Below are 18,757 nucleotides of genomic sequence, written 5' to 3' on the forward strand. Positions count from 1 at the left end.
ACCTCCTACTATCTATTAGCCTTTTGAGGTTTTTACGATACTTCCTTCCAAACGAATCTTTCTTTCATCATGATCATGCAATTCTATATAACTTTTAGAATTTCACCTCTAACCTTGTAGTTATTATCTTATGAATTAAAAAACTCAAAGAAATTATATTCTTCGACATCTTTAGAATATAAGATATATCCTCTAAAGTATATACCACCTAGTCAATTATTTTAATCTTTATTTTATTAACACTCGTGATTTTTATGGTAGAGTCATTATCCAAACTTAATTTATTAGTCATCTTATCATTTAGTGAATCAAAATAATATTTCTGAGAGCAAACATGAATAACACAAACTAAATCTAAAGACCAACTCTTCTCGAAAGATACATCATTATCTTTGGAGATTGTAAAGATATTTTTATCATCATCTATCATAAGAGATCACTCATCGATCTCTTCTTCTTATTTCCTTTTTCTCAAATAATTCTGCTTAATATATTCGTACTCTCTTACATTTATAGCATTGAACATCATCTAAAGTCCCGACTCTTGAACTTTACATTCCACATCGAGATATACTTCTATTAAAAAATTCTCTTTGTCAACCTTCACTTTTAGTAGCTAACGTCTCACTATTTATATTATCAAATTTATCGTTTTTCCTTATAGCATGAGACATTAAAACTTCTTCAACTTGTTTTAAAGTTATTATATCATTCCCATATAGTATTATCTCTATAAGTTATTATAGGAGTCAATGTAAAAGGTAACGACACCTTACCTTCTTCATTAATCTTTACATTAAAATTTTCGATTAATTCAATATTTATTTGAATATGCTCAATGCTCTACCAAGTTTTAGCATTTTTTTCATCCTTAGCCTATATAATTTTTACATTATATAACTTATTAGTTATGCTTTTAGTCGAATAAAACTCTTCTAACTTATCCCAAATAAATGCAGATGAGTCATCATTAATAATATTATTGATAATATTATTAGTAATGTAAAAACGAATAACACTCACTCGCTTTGCTTCGAGCTCTTCCAATTTTTGTTGCTAATCTTTTTTAATTTGTATGTTTGTCCTTTCAATATTCTTGTTAGGCTTTGTTGAATAAGAAGATCATTCACCCTCCCCTACTATAGTATCATAGATAAAGTTATAAACAATGTATTCGATATCATGCTCGAGTATATCTATATCTTTCCTATGTATATCTATAAACAAGGTATTGTATATCATGCTTGTATATATCTATATCTTTCGGTTTTGTTCATGTTTTGCATAATATATAGAAGGCTTGTAATAGGCTTGGTAGCCCTGTTTTAGTTGGCTTTTATGGTTATTTCAAGCTTGTAAATACATATTGCATATAATCATCATGTATAAGTAAAACTACCCAGAAATAAATCATCTAAAGAATCATTTTAGGGGATTTCTAGTTCCACAAAGTGGTACGGAGTGTTAACCAGTAAAATATCTAGAAACGACTCAGGTGGCACATGGTTGGATAGACTTTTAGGATAGTGTTTAAGGCTAATTCATTGCATTGTTCAATAAGAATGTCTTAAAGGCACTTGTGGAGAATTTTTAGCTACAACGAACTATTTTGGACCATAATTATTTAGAGTTTATAAATTCTATATTTGAATTTATATTGCATGTCAAATATTTGTTGAAATGACTGTTTATTGGATCCCTAATTAAATATTTTCTTTTATCCATTTTCTCTTTTACAAGTCTTTTAAGGGATTATAAAAGGTTTTGGAGAGATTGACTTTTTGGGATACCACACGACTTCGATAAAACTAGTTAAGTCTGTGATAATAGAGTGAAACTATTTTTTCTATCAAATTTATTTATAGTAAAGCTAACAAAGATAACCAACAACATTCTTGGTGAATCTCTAATCATCATATCTTTTAAGTTAGTATATCAACTTTTGTAAGCGATGGAGAGGAGAAAAACCAAAACCGAAATGAGAAATACATCAACGATTAATAATCAAATGAATATATTAGAAAATAAAGTCGATAAAAAATTAACATGATTTGAGTAATTCTTACCTATATCTAAAAATAAAAAAAATTAAAATTAATTATAAGACCTTCCAGTTATCCTCACTCAAATATGACTCATACACTTTTCATATAAATTCAAACAATATCTCTCTTAACTTTTTTAAGAAATTCTAGCTACAACCGAAGTATGGCTCGCACCAAAAAGTTAGTACTTAAAAAAGGTATATTTATAGTAAGAAACTATGATTAACTAAGGAATTTAAATTTAATTAGAACATTACTAATCTATTTGACTATAATCAAAATTTATAAATTATAACAAACCCTAACAATCGTTGTCTTCTTACACAGATAAGCAGGATCGATCATGCTTGGCCAATTAGATTGATCAAATTCGATCATATGAGCTAGGTCACGTCATTATATTCCCGATCATAATTCGATTTGAATCATAATCAAATCGATTGGACGGTTCATTCCTTTCAAATCAAATCACAACCAATTCGAGACCAAAAATTCCAACTTTGATTTTTTCAATCGAGACCAAAAATTCCAACTTTGATTCGAACCCTCAATTTTATGCATTACAAAAATGCCAACCGAAGGGCAAATGATCAGTTAAGCCATCCATCTCGATACACGGAACCCGCATCTCACTTACGGACTAATCCATAAAATAAGACACATCAAATACTTTTTCTTCCGGACACACAAAATATTGTCTTTAGTATATAGTTGAGTATAAAATAAGATACTGACCCACTTGATTGCATGCTTTAATGATCATTTTCTACATACTATATAAAATTTGAATTTGGAGGTGCAGATAGTAAATTCACCGACTTTGAAGGGGATAAGTGCAATTCTGCCATCATTCGACGACAACCGTCTGCTGTAGTCGACTTTTGTGGGACCGGTACGTCGTATCATTTCAGCCCACATAATTTCTATCCGAGAAGCTGAATACATTTAGCAGACTTACTCTCAGCTCTATCTGCCACGCAATTTGTCAAAAGATGGGGTCCGTAATGAGCCCCGCTGACAGGTCACGGGGCTCTCCAATTAAAAGACGGTTACGACGGCGGGTACTGTCGAGCAATATCATCCCCTCGTTTCCTAGCGCGTAAGAGAAGAAGGAAAAAAGGAAAAGAGAGGGGGACGCCTCCTCCCCCTCCACATGAAACCCGAAGCAGAGGGGGGAGAGTCGGAAAAGGTGCGAGGTGGAGAAAGGTGGGATTTTTCTTCCTTTTTCCTGCAATTTTTTGTGCGCCATATTGTTTATGTTTCCGTGAATTTGGTTGAGAGCTCGACCCGATCCCGCTCTGAAGCTTCGGGAAACGAGGGGATCACGTGTGGCGTTTGATCCGCTCCACGCGAACTCCTTCCCCAATCCCTTCTCTTCCTCGTTTCTCGGTCTTCGTCTCTGCGATCGCCTCCTCTTCGTTCCGAATTCGAGTGGGTGGGAATCTCGCCGTCGAGTTAATCGGCCGTGAATCTCCCTGATTTCTGAGTCCTGAGTATCGTTCTTCCGCTGGTAGATTTCATTTCCTATTTGGTTTTTTTTTTGTTTTTGGATAGCGGTTTGTGAATATTTTGTCTTTTGTTCTTCTCTCGCTGCAGAATTGGTTTCTGGCGACGCGGGTTTCAGTTTGTGAAGGTTTTGAGGTCGGATTGCCGTCGGACATAGGTCACATATAGGTATTAGGGTTTTGGATCGTAACCGAGAAGGTGAGGTGTCTGGGTGATGAGAGATTGATATGGAATACAAGAAAAACCGTTTACATCGCCGGGCGGTGATGTAGAGTATCAAATCCAAATCTTTGCTTCGTGGTTCTGAATTCGTCGCAAGTTAGGTAGAGCTTCTTGAAAGGGTGGGTGTTTTTGTTCCTTTTAAAAAGGGTGGCGTTCTCTTGATTATTAATTCGGTGGCTGGGTTCAATCTGTCGGATTGACTTGTATGAGCTAAAGCTGAACTTTTGGATTGAAATCTGAACAAGAGCTAGTTTGTTGGAGAAACTTTTCAATCATTTTCGGATAGCAGCAAATGAACAAATCAGAATGAGGGTCTTGCCAGGACCCATCGTCTATGGAAACCACTGACAAGAGGTTCCCTGATTTAGTCACCATATTGAAATCCTGGATTCCTTGGAGGGCTGAACCGACTTCTGTTTCGAGGGACTTTTGGATGCCCGATGATAGTTGCATGGTTTGTTATGAATGTGACTCCCAGTTTACGATCTTCAATCGCAGACACCATTGCCGTAAATGTGGAAGGGTTTTCTGTGCTAAATGCACCTCGAATTTTGTCCCTGTTAATTCCTATGTCACTGAGAATTTCAGAGAGGAAGAGCTGATTCGTGTGTGCACTTTTTGCTTCAAGCAGTGGGAGGATGTAACAGCCTCAAGGGATGAAGGTCAACCATCAGGCCCAAAACTTAGTCCTTCTCTTTCCACTACAAGTTTGGCTAGTACCAAGTCAAGTGTTACTGGTAATAGCATTACGTCAACAGCAGTTTCATGCACATGTTCAAGTGGAGCTTACCAGCAAGCCTCTTATGGTCCTGCCCACAGTCCCAGTCAGTCTGTTCACTTGGAGACCTGCCATGACAAGGAAGACATGCTGATAGCAGAAACTAACATGGATTCTTTGGCGGATAAAGGCGATCGTTCTCCGACTCACTTTAGGTTTTGTTTGAACAGGTGCAATTCTGTTCTCAATGGCATTATCTGCATCGTGATATATCTTTTCATTGGACTGGGCTTGTAGGTCAAACAGGTTGATATCTGCATAAATATGCTTGACAGTGAGTAATAACATACTTTTTTGATATTCATGCATGTTTTGCATCTCCACAAGATAGCATTTCTTCTCATGTTCTCATGATATCATCGAAGCCTCATACATTATGTTTGGTTTTAGAGTTCTATTCAATGCTGAGAAGGCTCTGTGAGAAGATTAGACAAACTATAGGATTGGTAAAACCTCAAAGGCAATTGGTGATCTGAAGGGACATGCTGTTGTATTTTGTGCTTGTTCAACCTTTGAAAAACTCCTCTCTTGTTTTCAAGTGGCTAGTAGCCAGTGCCACTGCTGAACCAAAATGAAATGAGTCTTTTCACAATGTACAGCTTGGGCTAACAAATTGATATAAGTTGCACAGTTTCGAGTTAAGGAAGCTAGAAGAGTTAGTGATTTAAGAAATAACTTATGAAGACAGTTCCCCCCAAATCACATAGCAACCTCTTCACAATGAGGGCATAGGCCAAAAACTGTGAAACCTAAATATTATCTAGATGTTAGATTATTGAGTTTAGAATAATCTAAACTTCTAGCTAAAGTATTATAAACTATAATTGTTTTTTAATCCTTTCAGGACTTTGCAGTGATGGTTAGCGCAATTTTAGATCCAGCATGTCTAGGATGTCTCTATATAGTCTGACAAAAAGAAAAAAAACCACAATAACAGCATCAAAACAAGTCTATTTTGGACATCTTTTTTCATGTTTAGCAACAGTTTTAGTTGAAACACCTCAAAGTGATACATGATTTTTCTTATTGAGTCTGCGAACTCAGATGCCCAAAATTATGCCCTTTTTTTTACCTGAAATACATAAATTAATAAATATATTTTATGAAATAAAAATTGTACGATAAATCTGATCAATTCCTGTATTAGATCAATATGCAATATAAAATTATTACGTGTTTTTGAAATTTCTGCTTAAATGATCTGATACTTTTTATCTCATCTTTGACATAATCCATGAAGCTCATGAGCTCATATTAGATCTTTGAAGATGTCACCTGACACTTTTGTTCCATGAGTTATTGAGTGTGCTTCGCTAGAGAGCATGGCTGCCATTGTGTTCTCTCACTTCTTTAGAAGTTCATATTTCATGTATTGAATTGAACTTGTCAAAGTTCTCAAATGTTTGTGCTAACTTGTTCTTGAACCTTGTATTTTCTGGTGCCTACAGGAATTACCGTCCCCATCTAGATCATGTTATACTGCAGAAAGTTCTTTTTTTTTTTTGTTTATTATTATTTTCATCAATTCATCACAGTTACTTTCTTCTGTTGAACTTACATCCTTTTTATATGATGTTCTAACTTCTAAATGTTGATGAAGAAGATGGACTGTTCAGGATGTCAATAATTAATTTTGGCAATTGACACTTAAATTTGTAGTTTTCCTATGGTTACAGGAGTGATGATGATGATGATGATGACGACTATGGAGCATGTCAATGGGACTCAGAAGAACAAAGGTTACGCAACTCTGATGAATTTTATGACCCAGTTGACTTTGATGAATCTGAGCAGAGTTATGGATCAAGTAAAATGCTTTCTGCTGAAGGAACTATTGGCACTGAAGATATTTGTTCTCCAGTTCCTGAAAACTCTGAATTCCATGTTTCTTTAGGTGTTGGAAATGTGGAAGAACAAGGTATTGTTAATAATGTTGAATGTAATGCTTCTTCTGCCATATATGGTGTGGATAGCACTGATGCAGAGACTATGGACTTTGAGAACAATCAGCAACTTTGGCTCCCTCCTGAGCCTGAAGATGAAGAAGATGAGAAAGAAGCTGTTATGTTTGAAGATGATGAGGAGGATGCCACAGGAGAGTGGCATTATCTGCGTTCATCAAATAGCTTTGGAAGTCGTGAGCATCGAAGCAGAGATCGATCAAGTGAGGAACACAAGAAAGCCATGAAAAGTGTTGTTGATGGGCATTTTAGGGCTTTAGTAGCTCAACTTCTTCAAGTAGAAAATATATCTATCTGTGAAGAAGATGGTAAAGAGAATTGGCTAGATATCATAACATCCTTGTCATGGGAAGCAGCAACCCTTCTAAAACCGGACACTAGCAGTGGTGGAGGCATGGACCCTGGGTTGTATGTGAAGGTCAAGTGCCTAGCTTGTGGGCGTCGCAGTGATAGGTAATTTGATGTTCTGCAATGTTTCATTTAGTTTGATATCTGGGCTATTGGTTTATGTTTTTGATGGCTGCTTTGATGATCAATTGATTTTACTGGTTGTTTTAACTGAGCCTTCTCTATAACAGAAATGCAGTTGATTATCATATTGTTGTTTCAGGATTATTATCAAAATCTGACTAGTTCATAGTTGTTTTGTGTAACTCATATATTATTTTATTTTTGGGAAATGCCTTGATGCTAATTAGTGTTCCTTGTCCTTTTATCTTTTAGCATGGTGGTGAAAGGAGTTGTGTGCAAGAAGAATGTGGCTCACCGCCGTATGTTGTCAAAGATTGAGAAACCCCGATTCCTTCTCCTTGGTGGAGCTCTTGAATATCAGCGTGTGACAAATTTGCTCTCAAGTTTTGATACATTGTTGCAGCAGGTTTGTTTATCCCTTACTTTTAATAGCATGTGTTTTACAATTTAACTTGTGTGTATTGAGTGATTTATGCTATATATATGCTTAGAGAGAAATTCTTTGTTGCCATTTTTTATTCTGTTCTTTCCAGGAAATGGATCATTTGAAGATGGCAGTTGCAAAGATAGATGCTCACCATCCCAATGTTCTTTTGGTAGAGAAATCAGTTTCTCGTTTTGCTCAAGATTATCTTCTTGCTAAAAACATTTCACTTGTTTTGAATATCAAAAGGCCACTCTTGGAGCGTATAGCACGCTGTACTGGTGCTCAGATAGTCCCTTCAATTGACCATCTTTCATCTCCCAAGCTGGGGCATTGTGACTCATTTCATGTGGACAAGTTTCTTGAAGAGCATGGCAGTGCTGGACAAGGGGGAAAGAAACTCCTAAAGACATTGATGTTTTTTCAGGGATGCCCAAAGCCCTTGGGTTGTACGGTAACTTCTCAACTTTCATGTCTTTTATTTTAGTTATTGGTTGTTATTCAGTTATAAGTGATGAAAATTAATCATCAATTATCGTTGATGCTCCTGAATTTTGATGAACTCTTTCAGCAAGCAATTTGCAGATTTCATCAGAACAATAATCACATGATGAGAATATTGTTTTACTCGGGCACCGCTTATATGGTCGCTTAAATGCGCTGAGCCTCTACTGAGCTCTTTTTAGAAGTATACTTTCTCTCGGATAAGGACGTCTTGTTTTTTAAGGAATAGAAAATTAAGGACAATTTGATGCTTCTTTTAGTTATATGGCGATATAAGCACACAGTATTCGCATAACTAGGAGACATATGATTCATAAACTATTAAAGATGTGTGTTATCTTGACTCATTTGTTTTGTAGATTCTGCTCAAGGGTTCTAATGGTGATGAACTGAAGAAAGTCAAACATGTTGTCCAATATGGAGTGTTTGCAGCATATCATTTGGCATTGGAAACATGTTTTCTTGCAGATGAAGGGGCTTCTCTCCCAGAACTTCTGTTGAAATCTCCAATCACTGTAGCACTGCCAGAGAAACCGTCGACTGTCAATAGATCTATATCCATGATCCCTGGTTATACAAGCTCTTCTGCTGAAAAGTCGCAATCTAATAAATCAGATCCCAACTTAGGATTTGACAACTCTCGAGAGTCTGGACTAGTAGAATTACCATTTTCTTCTGAGAATCATACTTCCCATTGCTTCAGATCTGCTTCTATCTCTGTTGCTGGATCTTTCAATATGCATGATCTGCCTGTTGATAGAGGTAACCAAATCAATCATTTTGATGAACAGCAAAGTTTGGATCCTTTCATTTCTTTGTCTCACTCAGGAACAGTTCCAAGCTCTTTCTTTGGTGATTCTTCATGTTACACTAGAGAAGAGATTAAATCAAGATTTTTGAAGGAGGATGAGACCAAATTCACTAAAAATGGTAATGAAACAATTCTCCATTGTCCAGTCCCAACATCCAGCTGTCATGGCGATCTAGAAACTCTTGAGAGTGGTAGAAGAGTGGGTTGTGATGTGCAAACAGATGAAACCAAAATGATAAAAATGCAACATGGTTTCTCACATTTAGGGACCTCAAATCAAGATAATCCAAGGAACGAGCACATGTTTTCAAAGGAAGAATTCTCACCATCTCCTTCTGATCATCAGAGCATTCTGGTTTCTCTATCTTCGCGCTGTGTGTGGAAGGGGACTGTTTGCGAGCGTGCACATCTATTCCGCATTAAATATTATGGCAGCTTTGACAAGCCTCTGGGGAGATACTTACGTGACCATTTGTTTGATCAGGTTTTTGTATGTACATAGAGTGATTTGTCTACTAAAAATTAAATTGCCTACTAGATACTCATTGTATTTGCTATATATGTCAGAGCTATCGGTGTCGGTCCTGTGAGATGCCATCAGAAGCTCACATTTATTGTTATACTCATCTCCAAGGCAGTCTGACAATATCTGTGAGGAAGCTGCAGGAGTTTCATTTGACTGGAGAACGCGATGGCAAGATATGGATGTGGCACAGGTGCCTACGCTGTCCTCGAGTCAATGGGCTACCTCCCCCGACTCGGAGAATTGTAATGTCTGATGCTGCCTGGGGTTTGTCGTTTGGTAAATTTTTGGAGCTTAGCTTTTCAAATCATGCTGCTGCGAGTAGAGTAGCCAGCTGTGGTCATTCTCTTCACAGGGATTGTCTACGTTTTTATGGGTATTTGTGTTTTTCCCTCTATTCGTCCTTTATCATGAAATGATAAAACCTGCTCTTATTCATTTGCTGATGCAAGTCTAAAACATGAGCAGATCCGGCGAAATGGTTGCATGTTTCAAGTATGCGTCGATTAATGTACACTCTGTCTACCTGCCACCCTCAAAACTGGATTTCAACTGTCAGCATCAGGAGTGGGTACAAGAAGAAGCAACTAAGGTTTTCACCAATTATTTTTCTTCTTGTTACTGCTGGATTATTTGTCTCTCTAGAAATTAATTATGTTAACATAATGTGACAGGTATTTAAGACTACAAATGATCTCTTCACTGCAGTATACAATTCATTGCGACAAGTTGAAGAAAAAATATCAAAAACTGTTTCTCATGATGGTAACACTGAAGTACTTGAATCAAGAAGAAACATAATTGAACTTGAAGCCATTCTTCAGAAAGAGCAGGCAGAGTTTGAGGTGAAGAAACACAACCCTTTTGTTTCTTTTTTTTCATTTCTTTATCAAAGTTTGGCCTTATCAAGTGGATATGTTTGAATTGCAATTGGACTCATTGCAGGAATCTAAACAGAAAGTAACTAGAAAGGACTCAAGGAAGGGGCAGCCATTTATTGATATTCTTGATGTCAATAAGCTACAAAAGCAATTGCTGTTGAAGTCCTATGTATGGGATAAATGTCTAAAATTTGCTGCAGGTTCACTTAGCAACCCTCATGAATTTCTCATGACCAGAAATAATGAGGATCTCGGACTTAGGGCACAAAGAAGCTTCATAAGTTTTGATGCTTCTGTTTCTACTGCTGCTGAATCCCTTAATGGGACCAGAACTAAAGATGGATATGACCAATATAAACAACCTGCTTCAGATCAGCAAAATGTAGATCAACAACATGTCAAGAAAACCGAACTTCTGTCTACCAGCACAAATGCTAGTGATCAATCTGATTCTTTAGAATCTGATCTTGGTGTCCATAAGGTTCTCTCTGATGGGCATTTCCCAAATATGGCTGATCTTTCAGACACCTTGGATGCAAAATGGAGAGGTGAAAATGGTCCTACACTGGTAGATGCAAGCAAATCAAAATCATTAACCTTGGTTGAAGCCACGCCTGCAATTTCAGCTTCCGAGAATTCTGAGGAAAGCATTATCACTGATCCGAACAACCTTTGTGCCCCTATGATGCCACCTAGATCAGTAGAGTGTGCAGAAGTATCAATTTTGATTAAATCATTATTTTCTGACCTGTATGCTTCTCTTAACAAGAATTGTGATAGTGCCCTAATTGAGTACCATCCTGAATATATTTCTTTGTTTAAGGAGTTCATGCAGCAGGGCTGGGCAAGGCTGCTTCCCACTGGGGTGGATGATACTGTCATCCCAATTTATGACGATGAACCGACCAGTGCCATATCTTATGCTCTTGTTTGTCCCGAGTATCACTTTCAGATATCTGATGAGCCTGAGAAGTACAGAGATGGCAGGGAATCCTCAATTTCCTTTTTGACTCAAGATTCTGGAAACCCTCATCTATTTCAATCAGTTGAGGACATTACACTTGAAAGCTTTAGAAGTTTTGGATCATTTGATGATAGCACCTCATCCATCTATGGTAGCAAGAGCTCCCTGATATTAGATCCACTTGCATCTTCTAAATCAGTGCATGTTAGAGTTTCTTTTGCTGTCAATGGGCCTCATGGGAAAGTTAGATATACTGTAACATGTTACTATGCAAAATGTTTTGATTCTTTAAGGAGAACTTGCTGTCCGTCTGAACTTGATTTTATAAGGTCTCTCAGTCGATGTAAGAAATGGGGAGCACAGGGTGGGAAGAGCAATGTCTTCTTTGCTAAGTCACTGGATGATAGGTTCATTATAAAGCAAGTTACCAAGACAGAGTTAGAATCATTTATCAAATTCGCCCCTGAGTATTTTAAATATCTATCAGATTCAATAAGTACGGGGAGCCCAACATGCCTGGCAAAGATTCTGGGCATCTACCAGGTATAAGTTATGCCGAGCCATTTCATGTTTGTTTTTCGAGTTTACTATGTCAACAATTATGTCTGATAAAATTATGGTCGATGTGATCATTTTGTACGTATGTCTGTCTTATAGAGTAGGTATGATTTTGGTGAAAAAAAATTACCCAATAGTTGTAATAATTGATCTTCCTTATGGCGAAGTGGCTGATGTAAGCTGCTAGTTGAATTTCACCCAAGGTTCCCATCCTGGAGCTTCTTTTGGCTGTTTCAATTATTGATGCCTTATTGTTCTTTATCTCCTACATTAGTGCAAAGTTTGCTGTGGACATTCTTTATGTAGTCATCAGGACAAACAATCTGGAAATTTTTATCAGATTACCAGTTAGAGTTTAAGTCTTAATGATAACTATTGATCAAGGATACTAAACTTTTTAGATACTTTGAGTTAGTGTAAAAATAATAGTATTGAGGTGCAAGTGGACCTCTTACGTTGATACACTTGATTTTCTTGATACTCTAGAATTATCAAGGAGGCATGCATATTTGCTTCAATTAATTTCTTTTAGTATTGGAGAAATTATTGTTAATCTTATCATCTTATGCTGTTTTTGTTTTGTATTAAGTAATCCTGAGTTAGATTATCCTCATCCAGCTATTTAATCATAACCCTGTTTGTGTGATTGGTTGCCAAAGGCTGGAATATCGATAATGAAATACGATTATTTTAACCCATCCTGTTCATCCGAGTTAAACCCCTATGACCGAGTTAATTTAACCCTTAACATTTATTGTGTTTGAAGTGTTAAACTAATTGTCACAAAAAAAAAAACTCTCCTTAGACCCATATAAATAGCCAAAAGTTTTGACATACAGGAAAACTGAATATATGACTGTCTCTTCGGTTAATCTTCTATCAGTTCTATAATTTTTACATTGATGTTGAACTATGAAAACATGGCAACCTTGTGAATGAGGCTCCCACCGATAAGGAACCTAAGGAGGGTTGGAAGTGCATCCTTACCCCTCTCTGTTAATTGACTCAAAATCTAACATATTGGTTTCAATATGTCAACTCTACAAAGTAACAGATCACTATTTTATCTGTAAGTTGTATCATCGTCGTTCTTCATTAAACAAGCTTGCTTGTTGGGTCTTTTGATGTAGGTTGCAGTTAAAAATCTGAAGGGTGGAAAAGAGTCAAGGATGGATGTACTAGTAATGGAGAACCTTTTATTTGGACGTAATGTGAAATGGTTATATGATCTCAAAGGCTCTTCAAGGTCACGGTACAATGCAGATTTAAGTGGTAACAATAAAGTACTTCTTGATCAAAATTTGATTGAGGCAATGCCTACTTCTCCAATTTTTGTTGGAAACAAGGCAAAGAGACTTCTGGAAAGGGCTGTATGGAACGACACTGCGTTTCTTGCGGTGAGTAGGTAGTTTCAGTTTAATATCTGTTTCTTACCTGCATAAATATTGATTAATATTTGTTTCTTACCTTCATAAATATTGGCTATCACATGGCTTAAGATAACAAGAAACATTTGCTTTATCATTTGGGTTATGTAAGAGTTATAATTTTTTCTTTCCAAAGAAATAATGGAACCCACCCTGTTTCTACAAGTAAACAGAAAATAGATATAAATCTGATATTTATTTGGGTAAGGCTAAGAAGAGAGAAAAAAAGAAGGATGACTAGTAGTTTTTTTTTTTTGCCCCTCATCAATAACATCATCAGACAACAATATCCTGCTCAGAAACAAATCTGAATGACTGAAAGTCAATAATGAAGCTGCAAACACATCTTTACTCACTGCTCCTTTTTTCTTTTGTAAAGTTCTTGTTAACATTGAGTTATCAAATACCAGCCATTCAATTTTCAGATGAATTGGCATCAAGCAAGGATGAAGCTCATATCCTCTCAAATTTTACTAAGATTTGGTCATGAAGATACCATTATTTTCCTACCTCCATCTTTGGTAATGCTGTACATATTATCTGACTGAAAGATTTCAACAAAGCTGCAAAAAAGAAATGTAATCCTATGCATGATTTATAGTTCTGTGAAGGCTAATGGCTGAACATGGCCATTCAACAACATATCATACCTGAAACTTGATACCAAGTGATATTGTTGACTAGTGGAGACTGAGCAATCAAAAGTAACTTGCCCATTGATCACTTTGAGACAGTGTTTCTGCCATTTCCCAATATTTGACCTTAAACAACTTTATTAACACTGATGATTCACAAACCTTCAAATTATTCTCCTTTACACACAAGGTTCCAGCCGACAAGAATTTGTTCACTTCCTAATTTATCAGCACCATGTCATAGGAGATCTTGGCCATACTTTGAGGTCTCATGAGTAATACTTTGCCTTAGGATTGTAGCTTATCTCCATGACATTATATATAGAAAAATAGATATACTATTGAGAATTGAGTTGACATGAAAAATACTTTTGCCTAAGGTTTTATCTTAATGGCATTTACTATAAAGTTTATCTAGCTTGTTATGCAATAAATAGTAGACAATACATATTATCTGACTGAAAGATTTCAACAAAGCTGCAAAAAAGAAATGTAATCCTATGCATGATTTATAGTTCTGTGAAGGCTAATGGCTGAACATGGCCATTCAACAACATATCATACCTGAAACTTGATACCAAGTGATATTGTTGACTAGTGGAGACTGAGCAATCAAAAGTAACTTGCCCATTGATCACTTTGAGACAGTGTTTCTGCCATTTCCCAATATTTGACCTTAAACAACTTTATTAACACTAATGATTCACAAACCTTCAAATTATTCTCCTTTACACACAAGGTTCCAGCCGACAAGAATTTGTTCACTTCCTAATTTATCAGCACCATGTCATAGGAGATCTTGGCCATACTTTGAGGTCTCATGAGTAATACTTTGCCTTAGGATTGTAGCTTATCTCCATGACATTATATATAGAAAAATAGATATACTATTGAGAATTGAGTTGACATGAAAAATACTTTTGCCTAAGGTTTTATCTTAATGGCATTTACTATAAAGTTTATCTAGCTTGTTATGCAATAAATAGTAGACAATACATATTATCTGACTGAAAGATTTCAACAAAGCTGCAAAAAAGAAATGTAATCCTATGCATGATTTATAGTTCTGTGAAGGCTAATGGCTGAACATGGCCATTCAACAACATATCATACCTGAAACTTGATACCAAGTGATATTGTTGACTAGTGGAGACTGAGCAATCAAAAGTAACTTGCCCATTGATCACTTTGAGACAGTGTTTCTGCCATTTCCCAATATTTGACCTTAAACAACTTTATTAACACTGATGATTCACAAACCTTCAAATTATTCTCCTTTACACACAAGGTTCCAGCCGACAAGAATTTGTTCACTTCCTAATTTATCAGCACCATGTCATAGGAGATCTTGGCCATACTTTGAGGTCTCATGAGTAATACTTTGCCTTAGGATTGTAGCTTATCTCCATGACATTATATATAGAAAAATAGATATACTATTGAGAATTGAGTTGACATGAAAAATACTTTTGCCTAAGGTTTTATCTTAATGGCATTTACTATAAAGTTTATCTAGCTTGTTATGCAATAAATAGTAGACCTGTCATTCCTTTTGTTCCTTATGCTAACACTCTTTACATTGTAATTTGTTCTTGACTAGATCAACCACTAAATTGATACAAGTTCCAATCAGAAGTTCACAATATATCAACATTTGGCTTTGTAGAACAATAAAGTGCATCTGTATCATGTATTTGCAATCCATTGATGAAAGACAACAATCCAAACTTTAATTTGTACCTTTATTGGCATTTTCCTTGATCATTCTATTTGATCCACTTGCTTCCTTCGCAAAGACCATTCATACTAAGGGGATGGTTTGCTCGATTGGGATTGAGTAGGGAAGATATAATTGGGACAAATAAAAATCTGGATGGAGTTGATGAGATAAGAATCAATTAAGACACAATTTAATAACAAAAAATGTAGAAAATAATAATAGCAATTATTAAAAAAATAAAATTTAATAACATATAAAAATTTCATATGCTAAAATATATTATAACCTTTGGATTTCATAGCATATTTAACTTTCTAAAAAACATGAAATCAATTGTAAAAGATAACAAACAGTGTAAAGATAACTTCAGATGTATTGAATAATAATTCATTTAAGAGTAAGTATTATCATACGATACAAAAAAAATGCAGTAGCTTACTATTGTATACGTGGTACAAAAGGTTTAAATAATAACATATTCTCATGCCCTATTACCAGTTTTTCTCTTTCTATGTATGTTGGCCATTTCTTCTAACAGAGGCCCACGCAATCTCTTCTAATCTTCTTTACTTTGTGAAGGCATTATTACTTCTCTTAATTATTAGGTTCCATAATTAGAAGATGTTAAACCACCAAAAACCACTAAAAACTTTATAATTCATCTAGTGCCAAAAATGAAAATTTCTTCTTTAGTTCCTCAAAGTTCTGGAAATTAATTTTTCATGTTTCATGGGAGGGAAGAACTTACCATTGATAATGGAGCTACCGACTTGGTCAGACTTTGTTTCTTTTTGAAGTAATTTCCTCATTCTTGTAGATATGTACAAAATTTTCACTTTGGTAATAGTTATCCTACCAGTCTTCTTTATTGCCTATTTAACACTTCTTGTGCTCCAAAAAGTTCCACACATGGGTAAGATGAATGATAAACACTTTAGAGTAGCTGGAACTGCTACAATCAGATGAAACATACTAAAATGGTGTCATATATTACAAGCATATTGTTTGGATATTAGCTACACTAATGAGTTCCCTATGGGATAGTTTTCTGAAAACTAAGCAATTCAAACGGCAGAGTGATGTGCCATCACTAGATATTGCTGTTTCAGTTTACTTAGTTCATGCACATGTTCAACTGGCTCTGAAGTGTGAACTTCCCAGTCTTTTCTTTCAGAAAATTGATGCTCCTACGTTCTCATGTTGTCCTTTGGTCTCTTTCTTCCAATTAGATAAGCTTGCTGACTTCACAGGGACTCGCTCCTTAGAAGCTCTCAACTGGATTGGACATATGTATAAGCCACTGTTCTCATCCACCATTCAGTAATTTGTACAAAACCAAACTCTATTCATTAGTACAACATGATATAGAACTGATGCACATTGTTGTTATCTTAGCTTAAGCAACATATCAAGGGGATATGTCAATATGATTCAGCAAGTATTACAACCATGCTTAAAATTTGAAAATGTTGTTGGCAAACAAATTTTCTCTGCCAAGCCAGTGGATCTTTCGTCTGTCAGGTCCATTACAAAATCTAGAATGTTTGAAGATATAACCTTTCTTGGTTGTCAATCTGCTATCAACATCATGAAGTTCAAATGTGTGAGCCTGAGGTTTGCAGCTGTGTGTGAATCTCGAGGCCCAATGTATTGGTTAGTCAGCTGTTGCATTCTGTTGGATGGTCACATTATATGAGTCTTTAACTTGTGTCCCATTAAAGGAGTTCATTTAGGGGGTAAATTGTGCTTTATTTTATCATGGAATGATTGTGTATTTCTGTTTCCCCTTAGACAACAAATGTTCATTTTTTCTCTACAACTCGGCACACTTTTCTTACCTAATGTTTCTGTATTTGCAACAATTTAACATCTTTTACTGTTGTTGGCAGTCCATCGATGTGATGGATTACTCTTTACTGGTGGGCGTGGATGAGAACAAGAATGAGCTGGTTGTTGGGATCATTGATTTCATGAGGCAGTATACATGGGACAAGCACCTGGAGACATGGGTAAAAGCTTCGGGAATATTAGGGGGGCCAAAAGATGCATCTCCGACTGTGATTTCACCCAAGCAATACAAAAAGCGTTTCCGAAAAGCAATGTCGGCGTATTTCCTTGTGGTTCCGGACCAATGGTCACCTCCTATGATCATCCCTAGCAAGTCGCAGGCTGATCTTTTCCAAGATAATCTGCTAGGTGCATCGCAAAATTCATGACATGCTGTTCCTGTAAATGCTATGCTGTATAATGGGTGATTCCCCACATTTTTTGGGTTTACATCAGTCCTCTCCTATATCTTATTAGTATTTCTAGACCACAACCTCAATTCGTTGTTTTGCTTACATGTTATTTATTTGTAAAAAGATGTGAAACAAGGTGTCATATGCCCTAAACTTTATTGTATCAAATAGTATCATTCCCTCTTAGCAATGACATGTACATTTTGTTTATACTCTGCAAACCAGCCTTGTGGGAGTTAAAGAGTGATGCATCTTTTACCCAAAAGCTTGAACAGTTTGAGTTGGAGTGCTCATGCTGAGTCATTCATCAAGATCATCTTCAAACCAAACTTTCATCAGTGCCGTCCACTTTCCAGATGTGCTGCTGTAAAGATTGTGCAGGGCTCTACGATGGGCCACCATGGGCTTCACATCGGGTTGCTAATTAATGGCATAAAGGCTGCGATTGGGCCAACGCAATTGCAAGAAATTGTCGAGTGCATTAATAATCGTTATTTTTTTTGTGTGGGTCGAGTCAACCGAACCGGTTCCAGATAATTTTATTGACTCAAATCTAAACCGGTTAATTGGACTAAATATAAATTTTATTAATATAAATATTTTTTTTATTTTATTTAATAAATATTATAGAAAGGTTTAATTCAAAATAATGATATGGTAGTAAAGATTTTGATGTGATCCGGTGCTTTAGTGCTGGTATGATCGCACCCGTAGAAACGATTTTCTATTATTATTACACTTATCTTGAATTAAATTACGCTATTCGTTTTATTTTACAAGTAGATAAATTCTCATCTTTTAGAGTATTTTTGATAATTTTCTATTCAGGTTGTTTTAAAAAGCAAAAATACTATCTCAATTTTTTTAGGTATTTTTGAGATTTTTATAATTCTTCTAAAAAGAGTTCGATAGTGATCAACGATATCATATAACTATCTCATAAATATGTTATTTATTTAATTTCACGACTCACTTGGCCCACTATATATATATATATATCTTATGCTAACTTAAACATTCAAAAGATTTTTATCGAACATATTCTAAATCTTATATATGTATATATATATAAGACACGTGAGGGATG

The 18,757-nt window shown here is 35.8% G+C and overlaps 1 protein-coding gene across 5 annotated transcripts; it reads left to right on the forward strand.

Annotated features, from left to right (window-relative positions):
• The first annotated feature begins 3,129 nt into the window (after positions 1-3,129).
• Positions 3,130-17,880, forward strand: LOC135617319 (1-phosphatidylinositol-3-phosphate 5-kinase FAB1B-like). 5 transcript variants are annotated; one of them, XM_065117411.1, is made up of 12 exons: positions 3,130-3,251; positions 3,642-4,721; positions 6,228-6,965; positions 7,236-7,389; positions 7,517-7,861; positions 8,271-9,212; positions 9,290-9,621; positions 9,714-9,837; positions 9,920-10,090; positions 10,191-11,633; positions 12,779-13,045; positions 17,320-17,880. In XM_065117411.1, exons 2-12 carry the CDS (start codon positions 4,108-4,110, stop codon positions 17,644-17,646), a joined length of 5,457 nt encoding a protein of 1,818 aa, XP_064973483.1. In that variant the 5' UTR covers positions 3,130-3,251; positions 3,642-4,107; the 3' UTR covers positions 17,647-17,880. The 5 variants fall into 5 exon arrangements, with proteins under 5 accessions (XP_064973483.1, XP_064973494.1, XP_064973476.1 ...); XM_065117422.1 differs by having other exon boundaries at positions 8,271-9,206; XM_065117404.1 differs by having other exon boundaries at positions 3,177-3,555.
• The last annotated feature ends 877 nt before the right edge of the window (positions 17,881-18,757 follow it).

Source organism: Musa acuminata, chromosome BXJ1-3 (assembly GCF_036884655.1).
Source record: "Musa acuminata AAA Group cultivar baxijiao chromosome BXJ1-3, Cavendish_Baxijiao_AAA, whole genome shotgun sequence".
In the NCBI taxonomy this organism is placed as follows: Eukaryota; Viridiplantae; Streptophyta; class Magnoliopsida; order Zingiberales; family Musaceae; genus Musa; species Musa acuminata.